The sequence below is a fragment of the Mytilinidion resinicola genome (genome assembly GCF_010093595.1).
Source record: "Mytilinidion resinicola strain CBS 304.34 unplaced genomic scaffold BDZ99scaffold_12, whole genome shotgun sequence".
In the NCBI taxonomy this organism is placed as follows: Eukaryota; Fungi; Ascomycota; class Dothideomycetes; order Mytilinidiales; family Mytilinidiaceae; genus Mytilinidion; species Mytilinidion resinicola.
Genome location: NW_022985448.1, coordinates 1,542,775 through 1,560,410, shown reverse-complemented (window position 1 = coordinate 1,560,410; position 17,636 = coordinate 1,542,775). Strand labels below are relative to the sequence as shown.

Here is a 17,636-nt window from a genome sequence, read left to right as displayed (position 1 = left end):
ATAGGCAAGGCATGTATAAGGAGGCGGAATTGATACACAGGCAGACGCTGGCGCGGCGAGAGAAGGTGCTTGGGCTGGAGCATCCAGACACACTGACAAGCATATACTGCCTTGCTTATCTCCTTGCATATCAGCAACGCTACCACGAGTCTGTTATTCTGTATGAAAGGGCATGCGCTGGGTATATCACCGTTCTTGGAAAGGATCATCCAACTTCTCGCGCGTGTCGCCAGCACTATGCCGACATGCGCGCGTCGCAAGAACAGGACGGATTTGCTCGTCCTTCTGAGATACCAAATAACGCGTAAGCATACACACGGGCAAGGGATCGAAGCTGTCACGTGGATGGGCGAAAGACGGGCATCAGAAGCTTGAAGGTATCTAGGGAATGATAAGATCGTCTAGAGGATGGTAGGACTGTATTTACGTACGGTGCGCTTTATGAATTTACGCAGCTATAACGCTACAAAAACTGCACATACTTTCTAGCAGGTAATATAAAAACACCAGGGCGTGTAGTAACGCTAGCTGGTTGTCCTGTACGAGTCATGCTCAAAGCCAGCCTTAAGCCTATCGGCTTGAGACGAGTCGCGCTAGAAACCCGGAAATTGAACGTCAGCAGCGCTGAAATACAGCTAGACCCGATTGATGTGATATAACTCCGCATAGTTAGAAGCATGATTATTGCTAAGATTAAATCGCTTTGCTCGGCATAGAATTTTTATCATCTATCTGTAGTTTGACAAGTTTTTCGACAGGATGAACAATATTTCTAGCGAATCCGAAGATGTCCGGGGCTATGCTCCGTGCTACGGCCAGGATGAATAGTGGTATTGCACGGTAAGCAGGAGCTATTTACCGTCGACATAAAGCAGAGACGAGGCCTAGGATTTAAGGACTCTATTCCGAGAATATATATATGTTAAGGTTGTTGCTAACTTTGTTATATTAAAAAATACTGGAGAGTTCTCGGCACGCAGGGTTTCTCAGTACGTAGGGAAGGACATTACTCTAGATTCTTTGTTCGAATCGCCGTGATACGCGTTGCAAACAGGTGACGTTGGTGTTTCTTTGTTCTTGATACCGAGCGCCGCTCAAAATCGTGCCGACGCCCACCGAGTCTGCAAACGCTGAAGTTACTGGCCTATAGAGTATTTCCATAAGCTGGGAGCTGCCTTTCCGTTTCAATTAGCCTCGTCCCTTGTCGAGAGAAACATAGCGACTCAGAATTCGGATGGACGCCGCCGCAGCGATGGCAATTATAGACAAAGGGAAACAACCGGTTTACGACGACCAGTCTTCGGAGATGCACTGGACCAACGACATGTTTTCTGAGGAATCCCTCAAATTTTTGGACGTAACGGAAGGACTGCAGAGGCTTTACCTAGGAAGCGAGGACTCTACACCGCGGCGATTGAGTCTTACAGACCCGAGAAGCTTCGTGTCGTCTCCTGAAGATCAAACAACACGCCAATCACCTCCAGTCCCACCAAGGCCTGGGAGCAAGAAGGCTCGTACGGCCCCACCTGGGCCACTGAAGCTGGTCTCGCTACCGCCGGAGCCGCCCCGAAGAGCGATCAGTGCGAGACGGTCACCACGCAGAGCGAAGAAAGAGAACGCTGATAGCAGGGATGTAAGTCCGAGCAGCCCGATTACTCGCATTCCGGTATCACCACAGTTGGCTTCGAGAACGAGGATCAGCAGAAGAAAGAGCGGGCGTGTGTCGGGCGGAAGAATTGGGTTGAAGCCCAAGGTGCCCGTGTGGAGAGTAGCAGCAATACCCAACACACGACATTTCCGAGATATCTCAGGCTCATCGAATGAAACTGGTGCAGGATGGTGGGATCCACAGACACGACGCTCGTTCTCCAGTCGACAACGCGTCCAGGAAGCGTTGAAGGGCAGGCGGATGGAGATGCTAAGAACGGGGCTCGTCGATTTCACCGAGAGGGCTCTACCAGAGACGCCAGGGTCAGTGGTCACGACACCGCGTGAGCTGTATCAAGGCTGGACGCCTGATAAACCTAGTCCACCGCCAGCACAGAAACGGGCAGCTTTGCAGGCTATCACACCGAATAAAGGACAGGCAAAGTCGTCCCCATCGACGTCATCGCCACGAGTCCACTGTCCAGGGGGATTGCGACGTGGAAGCCCGGCTTGGAAACTGCGGACTGGCTCGACGCTGACAATCGTCTCACCGGAAGAGGCAGCGTGGCAGCAACACGTTTACATTCCAGGACCGATTCGACTGGAGACGACAGTCTCCGCTATTGCGCGCAAAGAATCTATCGCCACTCTCGATCCTTTCTTGAGCACTGTTGTAAAGGCAGAGCCGCGGCGGGCATCAGATGACGCGGTTATCGACGCGATCGTGGGATTTTTCGAGGACTTCCACATCTTATCTCCTTCGGACGATGCAGGATTGGACAGATACTGGGACAAGCTGGTCGATCCTCCGAAACGTGCACTGCCACGAAGACCGCCCCCACCGCCTGCACTCATGCCCTCTGCCTTGTCGGTGTTGGTGCCTTCGCCGCATTCGAGCCCGAGGACGCCGAGGCAGCTGAGCAGTGGGAGCACTCCGAAGTCGGCGGGGAGGACGCCTCAGCAGAGGATCAAGCTGCGGAGACTGCTGGGCTCCGCCACTTCAATCTTGTAGCTCGCGATAGAATGAATAGAAGAGTTCCGTTGAAAAGAAATAGACGATGATGTTCTTCCACGTGACTAACAGTGTGAAAAGGCAAACGTGACTTGGGGGTGCTTGAGGCTCTGCCATGGCCACGTATCAAGCCCCTGGTAAGCTCACGTGCAGGGTGATATCATGATGGTTTCGAGGACGCATGCAGACAGAATCGTTTGGGCGATAGCGTAGGGCTTGGGATAAGAAAGCCTTACGAACGGGGCGGATGAGGGAATTCTCGTGGATGCAGTCGGCGCTCAGCCGTGCTGACGTCGTCCAATCCAGGGCGCCGGATGCATGAGGTCACCGGCCAAGGTGGTGAGACGAGGGCTGGCAAAAGCAAAGATGGGGATGCGGCCGCGACGGGACGACGCCGATTGATCCACGATGCGCGGGATGGTGTTGGTGTTGCACCAGGAAAAGGCGTCGAAAAGGCGTCGAAAAGGCAGCTTGGCCGCCATGCCGAGCCTGGAAAATGAAGCGGCGAATCGCGGCCCGGCTCGCCCACGCACAGCCAATCCACCCGTCTCGCCCATGTCGGATCGCTGGCAAGATGCCGTTGCGAGGCCAGCCGGGCAGTCCGGCGGCCAACGAGGTGCGATCAACAGCGCTGGCCGCGTCCCCCTTGCACAAGCCCGGGCTCTGAGCGCTGCCAGCACATCCGGCTTGTCGCTCACCAACATAAGCCCGCTCCTCCCACCAACCCCCTTCACATCTCTTGCTCGCCCTGACTTTCTCCCCGTCATAATTCGCATCACCACTTCTTACGGCTTCACCCTTAGGCCAGCGCACTGTTACCTGGCCCCTATCTGGATCTGCCACTGTTGATCGTACCAGCATCTCGCTCTAGCATCATACCTCATCGCTGTGGCCATCATGGAGTCTACTCTTCGTCGTCTCCTCGAGCATGAGAGACAAACCGTCTGGAATCAAAACGCACACCTACCAACACGCGACCGCCAACATCTTTGGGAACAACGAAAAGCCGAGCTCAGCTCGCTCATCGCCAGCGACAATGTCTCTTCACTACGACCCGACGCACGCATTCCACGGACCATGTCCTATCATGGATCCTCGAGCATCCGGAATTCGAACCTCGTATGACTATCCTCCTCTAGTCTTTGGTCGGAACCTCCTCCATCTAACCATCCGCAGGGCATCGACACGCTCAACACCATGAATCGCACTGAAGGCCTCTCCGTACAGTCGGCTCCTGCAGCCGTCTCTATGTCAAGGTCTCCTTCGTCCTATTCAGCTAATGACGATGCATTCTCGTTCGACGGCTACACTATTAGCCCCAACACGTCCTTCTCCCCAAATCAAGCAAACATCCAGACAATCAGCGAGATCAACGAGTACGACCCTTCCGAGTACGTCAACGCGCACTTTGGCCCCTCGACAAACTCGACTCAAACGCCATCCATCTCAATCAAGCACGACTCCATTCCCTCTTGGGGCCAGTCATTTGACGGCTCTGTATCCCCCTGCACATCAACTGGTGAGCTCACGACTGCATCCACTCTCGCGAGTGACATGAGTCGTGAGGCAAGCTACTGCACCCTGTTCGGTGATGTTTCTTTATCGCGAAAGAACTCGCAATTTTCTGATTCCTTTTCCGAGGAACCTGCTTACTCTTCTCCTTATGATGTAAAAACTATCAGCCTGTCTGATACTGAACCTCCTCTTTTCCTTGGTCTTTCCGATTACACCGATAGGACCACAAATCCTATCGGCGCACCTGTTTTTTCCCCTTCGCAATTTCCTTTCAGTGCGTCAGCACGCTCTTCTTCTTTTCAGCAAACGTCGGACCTGGTGGAGGATATGAAAAGGTCGACGTCCATTGAGAGCAACAAGTCCTCGAACTCGAGTAACTCTCGAAACTCGCGTCGCCGCCAAGAGCAACTCGCTCACGGCTCCCGTCCGATTGCTCCAAAGGCAATTCAGAAACACTCAGCGGCCTCTCATTCGGCACGCCATGCATCGTCATCAACTAAGATGATGCGAGTTCAATCTCAAGACGGATCGTCGAAAGACGTTGCTCAAATCACTAAAGCTCCCTACGTCCGACCACAGCACCCCAAAGTAATGTGCCCTCACTGCCGCGAGTACCCAGAAGGGTTTCGCGGTGACCACGAACTTCGCCGCCACACCGAACGTGCGCATGCTGCTGTGAGAAAAGTATGGGTTACTGTAGATGCCTCGGCCGACAAGAAGTTCCTCGCCAACTGCAAGCAATGTAAAGCTGGCAAACAGTACGGAGCGTACTACAACGTCGCTGCGCACCTTCGTCGTGCACATTTCCATCCCCGAAAGCGCGGCCGCAAGGGCAAGCACGATGAGAAGCGTGGTGGCAAAGGAGGAGGAGACGACCCCCCTATGGAGGTTCTGAAGGCACATTGGATCAAGGAAATTCTTGTTGCCGGTACTGCTTCTGACGACTCTGGGTCGGATGATGACAACCTCATGCAAGACCAAGAACAATTCGGCACCTCGCCCAACTATCCCGATTCCAACGCCAACACCGCCACTCAGTCGTACGACGTTGATGCCTCTTACACCATGTCGCATTCTGCCTCGCAACCTATCGAGTACAGTCAATTTGCAGAGAGCGGTCAGACCGCCTTCGCCTCGTCGTTTGCGAACTCGTTTCAGCAGCCTCAGCTTAACGACTTCAACTCTCTGCAGCAAGATTTGAATCTTGATACCAACGCCTCGCTGTATCCCGCCTTTGAATTCGATGCACAGCAGCAGTTTGATATACAATACATGCCGCAGCCTGTGCCTATGATGTAGATTTGCCCTATCTCGTTCGATGTTCTTATTGCCGCGACTTCCTGACTATGATATATCTACGGCGTTTGGGTCATCAAGCTGTGCTCTCGCGTCTTGATCTGTTCTCTGTTGGGGTAGCATTGCATGGTACTGGTTCGAGGTTGGCTACTTACCGGCGTTTTGTGGTTCAGATTTACGACTTTCTATGATTATTTTCACTTTTCGATCATGATCTTTCATGATTCATTTCTTTGGATACTTGAGGTCGCTGTAATGCTAGTGTAGCTTGCTTCTTCATGATGTAATTATCTAGGTACACTTCTCTAGGTTCGGGCTTCGCAGGAGTTCATCGGTTATATATGAATGCAATTGATATATAGTATCTCAGATTGACAGGGTGCTTGAATGTGATTGAAGCGCATCCCTGCTTGGGACAGGCACCGTCTCCACGACAGTTGGTATGAGGTCGTGAAGAGAATGTAGAGTTCACGTGACTAGACTTGGCATTTATGACAATCCAGCCGTGTGCTCCGATGAACCGTGCACTGCCCCACCAAAAACGCGTCGCCTTCCAAACGCGACACCTTCCATCACCACCACCACCACCATGCCTCGACGCTCCTCTGGCCCGAAAATCAGTGGGAATGCAAGAGGGAATAGGGAGCTTTCGTCCAAGGCACGCGCAGCCATTATTGCAAAGCATGAAGGTGGTGTTTCCAACAAAGATCTGGCAGAGGAATTCAGCTGCAATCCACGAACCATCTACATGACAATCAAGCGCCAAAAACTCCACCACACCACAGAGAGCCTACCCCGGAGTGGTCGACCAGAGGCACTCTCATGTCGGGAGAAGCGATTGGTCTTTCAAATTGCACGAAAAACCCCAAAAATGGAGTATTCCCAGCTGATGAAAGAAGCTGGCCTCCTTCAGCGCCTCCACCCCCCTTCAAAGAGGACCATTGCCCGGGAGCTGCAGAAACAAGGGTTTAGGAATCACCGTTGTATAAAGAGACCAAAGCTGAATGCTGCCCATGTAGCTTTAAGGCTTAGGTTTGCTAAGAAACACAAGCATTTCCAATGGAAGAGGAGGGTTGTTAAGTTCACAGACGAGTGCTCAGTACAGCGGGGTTCTGGAGAGCAAGCAGAGTGGTGCTTCCGGTTTCCTGGGGAGAAATATAACCCCAAGATGATTACAGAGGAAGAGAAGAGCAAGAGGATGCCTCAGATGGTCTGGGCGGCCATCTGGGTAACCCCAAATGGCCGGGTTGGGCGGTCACCATTGATCATCATGGAGAGGGACTTTGCATCTAAGAAGAATGGGTATTCAGGAAGAAGCTACACCAGGACGCTGGAGGAGGGTCTTCTGCCTAAGTACTTGCCTGGTCACATCTTCATGCAAGATTATACACCAATTCACAACTCCAAATGGACCCAGGAATGGCTGGAAACTCATGGCATTTGGACGCTCGACTGGCCCCCCTATTCACCCGACTTGAACCCCAGTAGGCATATGTGGTGGGCGCTCAAAAAGATGGTTCACAAGTTCCATCCTGAGCTGGCCACAATAGGCCATTCAGAAGCAGACTGGGATGCCTTGAAGGCTGCTTTAAAGGAGGCATGGCTGAAGCTTCCTAATTCACTCATCAGGAGCCTGATTGAGAGCATGCCACAGCGCCTGGAGGCAGTGAGGAAGGCCAAGGGCTGGCAGACAAAGTACTAGGCTGGGGTGGGGTTGTATATGTTAGAAACACCAAGAATCTGCATCACAGGCTATATAGACGTTGTTCTATGATTCATCTTGTATTGGGGTGGAATTTGATTTTCTGGGCCCGTGCGCGTGCTCGGAGCAGACTTTTGTCAACCGACTGTACCTCCACCTCTACCCACAGCACTACGGCCTACACATGCCCACCTCTACTCCAACATATGGAGGCATTCTTACTCTAAGATTGATAGTACTAACCTTATACTCTCTATGCCTCCCAGCGTCCTAGTCGCGCCCTCGACGTCCTCTCCATATCCTCTCCATATCCTCAAGATTTGCGGCACGGCATTTGCATAGCGAAGCTTTTCTACAATAGCAACACCCACAAGCACCAGCTGCACAATGAAACTGATGACACGTTAGCGGAATTAGGGAGGGAGGTGTATATACAAGCATGTGAGCGGATGGACATACCGGCCCCGTTCTGAGGCCTTGCGGATTATGGCCCAATCTCTAGCATTAGCGACCGAACTGCTCCTTTCTAAGCGCGGAGTTGAACACTTCTATTGTTTGGCGATCTTTGTTCTATTGTTCTCTACTTATTCTCGGGGTCGAGGGCCTTTGTTCGTTTTGGTTGTCACAAAGGTAACAAAGAAAATAGTCGAAAATCACTTTGCTTTGAGTAACTTCAGAGGTAATCGCAACAACGCCTCTCAAATTTCGTGCTCTTCACTATTTCTATACTTTTCGACTTTTTCAACTTTGGCATTTAACCTTTCATGTGCGACCATTCGCGATCTCTTTACACGAACATCGCAGCATCTTGAACTCCACTCCTTCTTGGAGTGAGTAAATATACTACCAAGCCTTTCAATCACCTTCGAAGCGATGTCACGCCAAGAGTGCCTTTTCCAACCCTATCCTGAGCGAAGAAACGAGCCTCATCCACGCAGAGAGTACCTCTTCCACTCCTACGATGGCCATCAATTCAGTCCTGTCAAGCGAGTAGAGACAGCAGCACCGCTTTGGGAATGGCCAGAGAAAGAGCGCATTAGGAAGGAGCGAATGGGGAGGGCCAGACGCCTTGCCGCGTCTGTCAACGGAAGGACTTCGCAAATCAGCGAATCTTCAAATAATGATACAACGTCAGGAAATACCTTGATTTCAAGCAGTACCCGAGCCAAAAGAAAGGTAGTCTGGGAACCGCAGCCGGAGGTATCAGATCTCGAACCTCTTGGTTACAAGCCTTGGGTACCTACCGTCGATCCTACGATGCCACAATCGAGATTCCAGCCTCCATCGTCACCGCCCATAAATTCTTCCGTGTCAGAAGCATCAAATCCATTTATTGAGGTTGCTCACGGTGGTAGTGGCAATACGAAACAGTTACATGTATACATACAGCCAGCAGAAGAAACGATACGAGAAGCGGGGATCACAGTACATCCATCCGATATCCGTACACTCCAACATCTGGCCGCCCTAGAAGCTTTTTGGAGAAGCCCGTATATCCTCGATCAGCTTCGCTATTTTTGCTGCAACCCAGAAGCATTCCAATTGAAAATAGGACAAGACAGTATTGCCAAGACCGCCCAAAGTGTACAGAAAATGATTTTAAATGAACTTAGGGGATTCTGGGAATCGGAAGAGTGTGCACCGACGCTGCATGCCTTCTATACGGAAATGGACAACGTCCTTACTCACTTTCTACGTGTGAAAGCAGGAGGCCGCCCCTGTATCCTTGGCCAAGACGGCCAATTGTGGGAGAAAGACACACAATTTAGCACGGGAACCGAGGATAAGCTAGTGCGGGCGATTATAATCCACAATACGGTCAAGCTACCAGAGCCAGGCAAACCATCCTCGACTTTACGAGTGAACATCCTATCGGGCCTCTTTGACATCCGCGTCCGTCTAGAGCAGGAGATCAAACCAATCGTCAAGCAATTTGTGTCTGCTAAAAGAGATGACATCAATGAGCAGGACTGCACTAATCTAACTCGTAGGATCGAGACAGAAGTGGTCGCCGGGTTACTGAAATGGGCTGCCGAAATCAATCCCGAGCCGGAAGATCTTTCGTTTGGACAAGAGATTCTGAACGACGCCTCGGAGTTTCAAGCGATACTGAAGCTCTTGGGTAAGGCGAGGTATGACCTCAGAAAACCTCCATTCCATGACTGCGGTCCAAGTTGCCATTTCACGAAGGCGAATGACAAGTTAAAGCAAACGAATGAGCACATCAGCCTTCATCGTTTGGTGCAGCATTTCAAGGAATTCCATATACCCATGTGCGTGCACTTTGCTGCGACCGCGTCAGATTTTCCAGCAGAACGAAAGAAGAATCATGAAAATCTAATAAGGGTTCTGTCCCAAAGGGTTCAGTACAGAGTTGATCAATATCGTCCATCATCGAATGTTGGGAAGGAGCTCAAGAAGAATTTCAGCAGGAACCTCGTTTGGCTGTTGAGCGCGATGGATGAAATTGAGGCCGGGCACTTCGAGATGAGGTATGCAGTCTACGCATACTACCTTTGCAGATACAACCCTTACAAGCCGAGGGAGCTATCGGCTCCCAAGACGGTCTTCTTAGACCCAGATCAAGAATTCAAGGAGGTTTTTGGCATGAACTCTCCGCCTTCTCCAACTCAGACCAGGTAAGTTAAGTAGTCTAAAATTTATGTGTTTTACTGATGATCTTTGAACTAGTTCCAATTCTTCGATTCGTTCGCTGAGACAGACTTGGGAAGTCCTTGATCATGTATTGAGAGGTCGTGCGCTTCCTGCTGCCAGTGTAAAGCCCAAGGTGAAGAAGGTACGATTTGATCACCCAGCTACCATCGAAGATCTAAGGAAGAGACTGAGGTACGAAAGCGGTCTACCTCCAAGACCTGCGACCCCATATCCTAGAGAGACCCCTCAAAGCGACGAACCTCCGCCTCACACTGGCGCAGCTCATGATAGTCTTACTCTAACAGACCCCACTCCGAGCGATCCTGCTCCTGCCGAATCTCAACATAGACCACCCCAAGAGAACTCACCTGAGAAGACCCCGCCTCGAAGATCACCTCCAAAGAAACGACCTCCACCCCTAACAAGGGAGCTGATGGCAAAGACAATGGGCCCCGGAAAAAGAGCGACTACACCCCAACGGAAACCGTCTCCAGGACACTCGCCTCTGGGTAAGCCGCCTCTACACTTTTCGCCTCCCAACGACCAGCAGCAAGACAGCACATCTCAAGACGACCAGGCCTACCCGCCGGCATATTCTTATTACCAAAGCGTTCTCAGCTCTCCTGTCGACTCCCCTAATACGCCTTTCCCAATCAACCATGAGCCACTGATGGAGCAGGACGCACGCCCCCTTGAAGGCCTTAAGGTTGATGAGGATGGACTTGTCAGAGACGCGGATGGTACGATCATTGGCAGGGTCTGGCTAGGTGATGTCAAAGAGCTTGCTAGGCGTATTGTCGGTGACAAGGGCGAGATTAGGGATGAAAACGGTGGCGTCATTGGCTACTGTCAGGTGACCTTGTCAAGTCGTGATCCTCGATATCCAGATTTAAGGGACCATCTAGTGGTTAGAAGGAAGGGCAATCGCAAACAGGACAATCGTAACTCGGGCGCATCACTGTCGTTACCTCGGAACCCCCAATATCCAGACCTGTGGGAACATCCCGTAATCAGAGCCGCCGTTCTCCGGCCAGAAATCGACCCCCTCCCCGCAAACCTCTACGACCTGCTCCCGAACGACTGGCCAGAGCTACCACCGGATCGTAGCTTATGGCGCCCCTGGCAGCTTCTGAGTAAATGGTTGGTTGGCGCCCCAGACGACGACGTCGAGCAGCCTGGCACACCCGACCAACCCGACCGGCCAGACGCTCCCTGGGAGCCCCCCAGGCCCCAACCCCTCCAGATCATCATCCACCCGCCGCCCATAGATCTGCTAGGCCCGCCACCGCCTGGCGCCTGGCCAAAGTCTCCCCAGCCTCCATCCCGCCCCTCGCCCAACCCCGCCCGCAGCGTCTCCGCCACGACAGACGAAGCTCTCCTCGCAGCCGAGATCGCGAGCCAGGTCGCTGAGGAAATCGTGGCGAGCATCGCGGCCGCCGCCCAACAGCGACCTGCCCCCAGACCGCCGTTCCGCCAGCCATCGCGGTCCTGGCTGTCCTGGCTGCCGCTGCAGAGCCTCCTGCTCTGGGCCGCGGGAGCTGGCGTCCTGGGCGCGCTGCTCTGGTACCTGCCCTTCGGCCGGCTGGTCCACTACCTGCTCGTGCTCATAGGCATCGGGCGGCCGCTGTATGCGCTGTGGACGCGGTTCCCGCGGTCGTTGCTCTACCGCGTTGTGGGCTATGGGGGCTTGGTGGGGCTGTCGTGCCTCACGCGGTGGGCGGTGGATGGGGTTAATGTGTTTGATCTTGTGATTGGGGGCGCGGTGGGGTGGGAAGTTGTGGGTGTGCTGCCGATGATGGGAGCGCTGTGGATGCCCCTTTACCAGCTCGTGAGTGCGGTCTTTGAGGGCGTAAGTGCTGTGGGCGGGTGGGCTGTTGAGACGGCGACCTCGGTGCGATGGCGGGCGGAGGGAGTGGTAGCGCCTGTGCTGCGCACGTCACGGAATCTTGTATTTCGAGGTAGGGTGCAGAGTGCGTGGAGGAGGTGGTGGGTTAAACTGCTCTTTTTCTTGGTGCTTGCGGTAGGTATGGTATACGTGGAGGAGTTGGTGGGGCTGATGCATGCGGAACCGGTGCTGATGGTTAGGAATGCGGTGTACAGGGTTGGGGAGTTTGAGGCGAGGAGGAGCGTGATAGGGGTCAAGTGGTCGGTAGTTTAGACGGTTTGAAGAAGTTGAAAGGAGTTCACGTGCTCAAGGGATACTCACGTGATGATTAGGCAATCGAAGATCTTTTGCTATATATCTCGTATCTAACGATGTGGTAGGTCGATGGGTTGAGGTTTTGAGGTGTATCAACAAAGAGCACGACGAACTTTGATGTGCTTGTTCAAAAACCGTACACTGGCACTACTAATGGCTGTCGGATTATAAAGGTACTGGGGAGATCGAAACCATCGTACGAGCGAGCGAATGGCGGAGGATTGGTAGTTAGCATAACGTAGGTGACGGGGTTATTGCGGCTAAGTCTACTCCGTAGCTTAACTAGTGCCGCGAACACCAAAGATTTGTATGACACCAGCATTTCCACACACAATCACGCAGAATAACACTAAGACAAGGAATATTCACGGTTTTTGAAGCTCTACGTTTGTATGGAGCTTCCGTATGTAGCAAATAATTTGGTAGAGTAGTTATACGTCGTTGTCCTCGCTCTCCGTGCTGCCATCGCTCTCTACTGCATCCTCATCACTACTGCTATCACCCTTTGCCTGCTTAGCGGCCTTAGCAGCTCGTGCAGCAGCATCTAACTCGCTGCTTAGCAGTAGCTAACTGCTGCTCGGCATGCTCAAGCGCACCTAATTGCTGCTACACGAGCTGCTGCGCAGCGTGTTCCGCTTCCTTAGCTCGTAGGGCCTCAGCAACTGCCTCTGTAGTTTGCTTCGCACGTGCTATTTTATCTGCTGCTATACAGGCCCTCTCTGCCTGCTTAGCAGCTTTGCCTGCTTCACCTGATGCGCGTTCGGCAGCGGCCTGTAATTCTCGTGTAGTCTTGGCGATAGCTCGAGCGTCCTTCCTTAGCTGTAGCTGAACGGCTTCTTTGTCCTTTGCAAGCTGCTTAATAGCGCTAGCAGCTGTCTTAGCTGCTTTTGCAGCAGCTGCAGCGTCTGCTGTTGCCTGCTTTGCTGCCTCTAAAGCGAGAATTGCATTAGTTGTAAGAACTGCTTCTGTAGAAATCGTCACCCATTTTTTAAGCTTCCTTGCCCTCCGCTTGCTCGTATGATGGCGTAAATCCGTATTTTTGTAAGGCCAACGGGGCATGTTGGTTGCTAAATTTAAACGCGTGAAAACGCATCTAGCATCGCGACTTTGTGGTGTATGAGGGCTGGCGATGAGCGAGGGGTTGGTTTTCCTCGCTTAGCAGAGCGCTAACTACGTACGGAAGGTCTATGCACTAGCCTCAATAACTACCTCCGCTGCCATCACCTACGTAAAAAACCACAGCGATGATACACACCGCCATCCACCACTTTCCTTGATATCAACCAATCCCATCCCGCATATTCCTAAACTCGCAATGCAGGTCAGAAAAATACCTCGGTGCTGCTCCTCATCACTCAAATCTGCCCTCTCCACTCCCTTCTCCCCCACCGGTACTCATCAAAATCCATGTCCTGATCGTTCTGAAGCCTCCAAGCCATCACGCTTGCAGACACCGCATTTTGAAGAGAGCGCAGACTTTCCCGGCCATCAGACTGACGTTCAAGATGTTGACGGCGACCACACCGAACTCATATGCGCACAATTCGTCGATATTTCGAATGCCTAGCAGCTCTACTTTCCCTTCTCTGTAGAAACTGAGGAAAGAGGTGGGAAAGAGGCTTTATAGATCGCGGGCGGAAGAAATGGGCAAGGCACGTGACTGTCATGTGATCTATTCCACTAGAGCACTTTACGAATTTATTCTGCCTTCCGAGATCGCGCCCTCGCCATGCAAAGAGCAGGGGCATACATAATTCTGGCTCACTCCCCGCAGATGCAGCAGCATAAGTGAGCTTTACAGGATTTTTCAATGTCACCAAACGACGACGTGGATGGTATTCGAGATAGGGTTTATGCGCGGTCGTAGTCTGTTTCAAACGGCATCATGCAGGTGGTGGACGGGGTGCGGGGGATCGTCGAATAGAGCTGTGGCTGTGGTGTGGCGATATGCAGTCCGCGTAAGCTCCACCTGGGGCACCTTGTCCAATACTACAAAGGTAGGAATTGTCTCCACTTTGTAATAGATAGTTGAGAGGGTTTCAAGCTCGAGGAGATTTCTATTCGTGCTTCTGCCGCGTGAACTTTACTGGAGGTGGAGCGAACGCGTCTGAGCACTAAAGACACAGAAACCCACAACGGTGAGGCTCAGTCTGCATGCGTAGATATTTCCATAGCCACATGAGTGGTTCGTCGGTGTTGTGGGTACGATCCAAAGTAATAGCAGTGCCGGACTGTCACTGTGCTGCGGTTGAATCAATGTTGCCAAGGAAATCTCTGCCTCATCTTCAAGCAGAACTCAATTAGCCGACGGAGAGTTGCTACCGCGCGAACATAGAAACTCGCAGATCTGTTCCCTTTGAATAAACTTCAGCGTGATGTGGGATGTCATTTCCTGGGTCGAGAGTGGAGAGTTGATGTGGCTGGGCATGGTGGCAGGGATGAAACAAGGTTTGGACCCTGGCGCTTCATGACGTTTGCCCCTGGCGCAAGACCAGTCAACTCGCACCTCTCAACCGCCATCGTCGACGTCCAGCGCGCCCATCTCGCGACACGTCACAACACTTGGCCTATTCGAGCCGCTGTAGCGGTGGCTGGTGGCTGGCTCGTGGAAACACGAGGCTAGAGAAGTTGCGTTCCTTGTTTGTGGGCCCCAGGTCCAGGTCCAGGTCCACGCCCATGGAATGCATTGTGCAGTGACGTTGGCTGCCCTTTTTATATACGCTCCTTGGTGCCAGTCACATTTAGGCCACTCACTCGCTCACCATCTACTACTACTAAGAAGTCCGTACATACTCCTGACAGCACGCATACAATCTAGTGTCGTTAGCATTCCAACACGATGCGTCCTACCGCCCTCGTACCGGCGCTCTTCTGCGCTGGGTCACTGGTACTCACGTTTCTGTGTCTCTTCGCAGGGCACAAGAGGGACTTCATGGAGAACTATCACCTCGTCACTGTAAGCGTTGCCCTCAAAACCTCCCATGCCACGCTGACTTCGAACCACCAGCTCAACACCTCACGTATTGGCCAAAACCTGCTGAATTCGTCAACCGCTGGCAACCCCAACGACCCCTTCTCGGTCCTCTTCCACAACCTCACAAACGCCTTCAATGGCGAAATCGACGATCTCGTGGGCGATCTAGCAAAGGAGCTTGGCTTAGAAGACTTCTACAGCGCCCACATCCTCGACTACTGCTACGGTTCCTACGTCCCGGGTCCCCTCGTCAACGCGACCGTATCGCACAAGGACATCCACAAGAACGTTACCAAATGCATGAACACGACTGCTGGCTACGAATTCGACCCCACTGCCGCTTTGGAGACCAGTCTAAGAGATAACGGCATCAACGTCACTCTGAAAGAGCTGGACTGGCCCGACGACATTCAAAAGGGCATCAAGACGGTCCATATTCTTCAAAAAGTCGTCTTTGGCTTCTACTGCGCCGGCATCGCCCTCACTTTCATCGCCCTGCTGGCTGCTCTAGCCGCTATCTTCGCCAGTGGCCGGCTTATGGCGCTTGTCAACATCTTGGTATCCGCGCTCGCTTGGATCGTTCTGGCCATTGCGTCTGCTATGGTCACAGTCGTGATTGACAAGTCGAGCAATACCGTCAATAAGTACGGCAAACATATCGGCGTTGAGGCTCACCGTGGCGCCAAGTTTTTGACCATCACGTGGGTGGCTACAGCGCTGGTGATACTGGCTAGTATTGCTTGGTGCTTCGAGTGTGTGATTGGGAGCAGGAGGCGTAGGCAGTCTGCCTATGTTGGTAAGCAGGGTTAAAGGTGCACTCTCTTTCTACTGGCACGCCATCGGTTACGGCTTCGATGCATTTTCACGAGTCTGGACGAATTGGGTTTCAGCAGGATCGAGCAACCTGCCCCTCCACTCGGCTACTACAAACGGACCTCATCTACATGGCTTCTCTCTCTCATTTTGATCCTCGGGCGTTCATGGAGGGTGTTGATACTCTTGATACCCATATCCTATCAACTTCATAATTATATTTATTACCATATTGGGCCTGTCTTATTACGAGAGGCCTCTAGTGTTCACTAATGCCAGCAGTGCTCCGGTAGAATTTAGAAGTCTAGAATCGATAACAGGGACATATCACTACAGAGGCGGATCCACCGCACTCTGAATATTTATTTGAGACGTAAGTTTCCTAGTTTAGGGTCTCAACGTCTCTACTGACTGCTAACATGGTTGATGTAATGAATCGAGTATTGAGAAGTGCCGTCATGTGTAATGGAGGAAAGTTTTTCTCCAAAGGTTCTATTTAAAGTCTATCTCATGACCAAAGAGCACATAGCTCAGTACAATCTTTACCTGGGGTCCTCGGGCCCAGTCCGTCTCGAATCTCCAGGAAACAAGTAAGCATTCAAAGGTTCCCCTGATGTCCTTAAGTGCCTGGGTCATCCTCTCGTATAATTCCTACTACATCACAACGCGTCAAAGAACCGATACTGATCCTTTAGGGTCCCCAAAATCCTCCGACTTGGAGCTATCCCTACTATTCGACTGGATGCACGAAATCACCCTCAACGATGTCCTCCACGACGACCACCACTTCACAACCGGGCTCTAGAAAGGCACGGAGGTAGCCCAAGACTGCCGCTTTGGGCTCCTCGTGAGGCGGCTCTCCCCAATCGTACTGCCTATCGCCTGCGAACAGATTTTTAGCCCCCCGGTTGCTCGCGTCCCACGTAACCTCCAGCTGCTTGAGTCCGCAGGTCTGGGCCGCGGAGATCCGCATGTTGAGAGGGGTGTCCGGCCGCTTCGCTTCTTCCACGCGCCGGCGTTTCGCTGGCCGAGTCGATCCCTCTGAGTCCTTCTCTGCCGATGCCGATGCTGCTGCTACGCGTCCCTCGCGCCACGATCGTAGCTTGTGAGCGTGGACAGTCAACCTGGAGAAAACCTCGGCTAAGTCGATGTCGACGTACAGTCGCTGAAGATTCTGGCACCGACCGAGCTGGGTAGTCGTGACGTGGAGATTGCGGCTGACCTCGCAAATGTACATGCCGACTTGCCCCTCACCGAAGTGCTGGAAGTCCGGGCAGTAACCTTCGTTGATGGGGCCGACGTTGATGAGCTTGAGGCTCTTCAGTAGGCTCCGACCAAGAGGCCCGATGGCTGCCAGGAAAGCGCCGGTGTTCTGGTGCGGTTCGGTCTTGTGCGCGTTCTCCAGGACGCGGAAGGTGTTTTGTAGCCAGAAGAAAGTGGTGGAGTCCTAGTGTACTTTGCGGCAGATGATGCTGAAGGCGATCAGGGCGGATGCGGAGTGGTTAGTCGCGGCTCCGGTGACCTTGAAGTGCGTGTTGGTGCCGTTGGCAGGGTTGACGACGTTGTAGGGCGGCGTGTTGTGAGGGTTGAGATAGACGTCGAACGCGATCGGGTCTATGTTGAATTACAGAAAGCCGTAGCCTCCACAGGAGGGCAGTTGATTTATCTAATGTAGGCTACAGATGGGTTTGTTTGCATCGTCTCAAACAGCTTGTTTTAACCAGTATTGTTTGGTATTTTGAATTCCAACATCACCTCTGAATTCCAGCATCACCTCTGAATTTCAACGTCTACCTCTAGGTCAAATCCCAAATGGCTCCTC

The 17,636-nt window shown here is 52.5% G+C and overlaps 8 protein-coding genes across 8 annotated transcripts; 5 read left to right on the top strand and 3 right to left on the bottom strand.

The window, feature by feature from the left end:
* Window positions 1-5: 5 nt before the first annotated feature.
* On the top strand, window positions 6-212 carry BDZ99DRAFT_356232 (uncharacterized protein; the record flags this gene model as incomplete). The annotated part of the gene is made up of 1 exon (XM_033714617.1): window positions 6-212. A coding segment is annotated over one exon (207 nt), but the record flags the coding sequence as incomplete, so codon positions are not given.
* Window positions 213-787: 575 nt separating this feature from the next.
* On the top strand, window positions 788-2,659 carry BDZ99DRAFT_478126 (uncharacterized protein; the record flags this gene model as incomplete). The annotated part of the gene is made up of 2 exons (XM_033722153.1): window positions 788-840; window positions 1,228-2,659. 2 exons carry the CDS (start codon window positions 788-790, stop codon window positions 2,657-2,659), a joined length of 1,485 nt encoding a protein of 494 aa, XP_033575627.1.
* A 116-nt stretch (window positions 2,660-2,775) lies between these two features.
* BDZ99DRAFT_534950 (uncharacterized protein) lies at window positions 2,776-3,508 on the bottom strand. The gene has a single exon (XM_033726545.1). The coding sequence runs from the start codon at window positions 3,433-3,435 to the stop codon at window positions 2,938-2,940; it is 498 nt and encodes a 165-aa protein (XP_033575626.1). The 5' UTR covers window positions 3,436-3,508; the 3' UTR covers window positions 2,776-2,937.
* On the top strand, window positions 3,406-5,828 carry BDZ99DRAFT_572485 (uncharacterized protein). The gene is made up of 2 exons (XM_033728202.1): window positions 3,406-3,778; window positions 3,836-5,828. Exons 1-2 carry the CDS (start codon window positions 3,557-3,559, stop codon window positions 5,471-5,473), a joined length of 1,860 nt encoding a protein of 619 aa, XP_033575625.1. The 5' UTR covers window positions 3,406-3,556; the 3' UTR covers window positions 5,474-5,828.
* Window positions 5,829-8,045: 2,217 nt separating this feature from the next.
* BDZ99DRAFT_534948 (uncharacterized protein) lies at window positions 8,046-12,388 on the top strand (the record flags this gene model as incomplete). Its single annotated transcript, XM_033726544.1, has 4 exons — window positions 8,046-9,664; window positions 9,695-9,811; window positions 9,864-11,851; window positions 12,093-12,388. 4 exons carry the CDS (start codon window positions 8,046-8,048, stop codon window positions 12,143-12,145), a joined length of 3,777 nt encoding a protein of 1,258 aa, XP_033575624.1. The 3' UTR covers window positions 12,146-12,388.
* A 1-nt stretch (window position 12,389) lies between these two features.
* Window positions 12,390-13,277, bottom strand: BDZ99DRAFT_60495 (uncharacterized protein). Its single transcript, XM_033728758.1, has one exon. It carries the CDS (start codon window positions 13,084-13,086, stop codon window positions 12,634-12,636), a length of 453 nt encoding a protein of 150 aa, XP_033575623.1. The 5' UTR covers window positions 13,087-13,277; the 3' UTR covers window positions 12,390-12,633.
* Window positions 13,278-14,866: 1,589 nt separating this feature from the next.
* On the top strand, window positions 14,867-15,811 carry BDZ99DRAFT_478120 (integral membrane protein-like protein; the record flags this gene model as incomplete). Its single annotated transcript, XM_033722152.1, has 2 exons — window positions 14,867-14,983; window positions 15,035-15,811. The coding sequence occupies 2 exons, from the start codon at window positions 14,867-14,869 to the stop codon at window positions 15,809-15,811; spliced, it is 894 nt and encodes a 297-aa protein (XP_033575622.1).
* Window positions 15,812-16,205: 394 nt separating this feature from the next.
* On the bottom strand, window positions 16,206-17,403 carry BDZ99DRAFT_464499 (uncharacterized protein). Its single transcript, XM_033720334.1, has 2 exons — window positions 16,510-17,403; window positions 16,206-16,404 (listed from the first exon to the last, which is right to left on the bottom strand). Exon 1 carries the CDS (start codon window positions 17,049-17,051, stop codon window positions 16,545-16,547), a length of 507 nt encoding a protein of 168 aa, XP_033575621.1. The 5' UTR covers window positions 17,052-17,403; the 3' UTR covers window positions 16,206-16,404; window positions 16,510-16,544.
* Window positions 17,404-17,636: the final 233 nt, after the last annotated feature.

Excerpts from the sequence above, each read along its gene's own strand:
- BDZ99DRAFT_534950 (XM_033726545.1), bottom strand. The coding sequence starts at position 3,435 with ATGCGAATTATGACGGGGAGAAAGTCAGGGCGAGCAAGAGATGTGAAG.
- BDZ99DRAFT_572485 (XM_033728202.1), top strand. The coding sequence starts at position 3,557 with ATGGAGTCTACTCTTCGTCGTCTCCTCGAGCATGAGAGACAAACCGTC. Across the intron at positions 3,779-3,835 it reads GCATCCGGAATTCGAACCTC|GGCATCGACACGCTCAACAC; the intron begins GTATGACTATCC and ends AACCATCCGCAG.
- BDZ99DRAFT_60495 (XM_033728758.1), bottom strand. The coding sequence starts at position 13,086 with ATGCCCCGTTGGCCTTACAAAAATACGGATTTACGCCATCATACGAGC.
- BDZ99DRAFT_464499 (XM_033720334.1), bottom strand. The coding sequence starts at position 17,051 with ATGTACATTTGCGAGGTCAGCCGCAATCTCCACGTCACGACTACCCAG.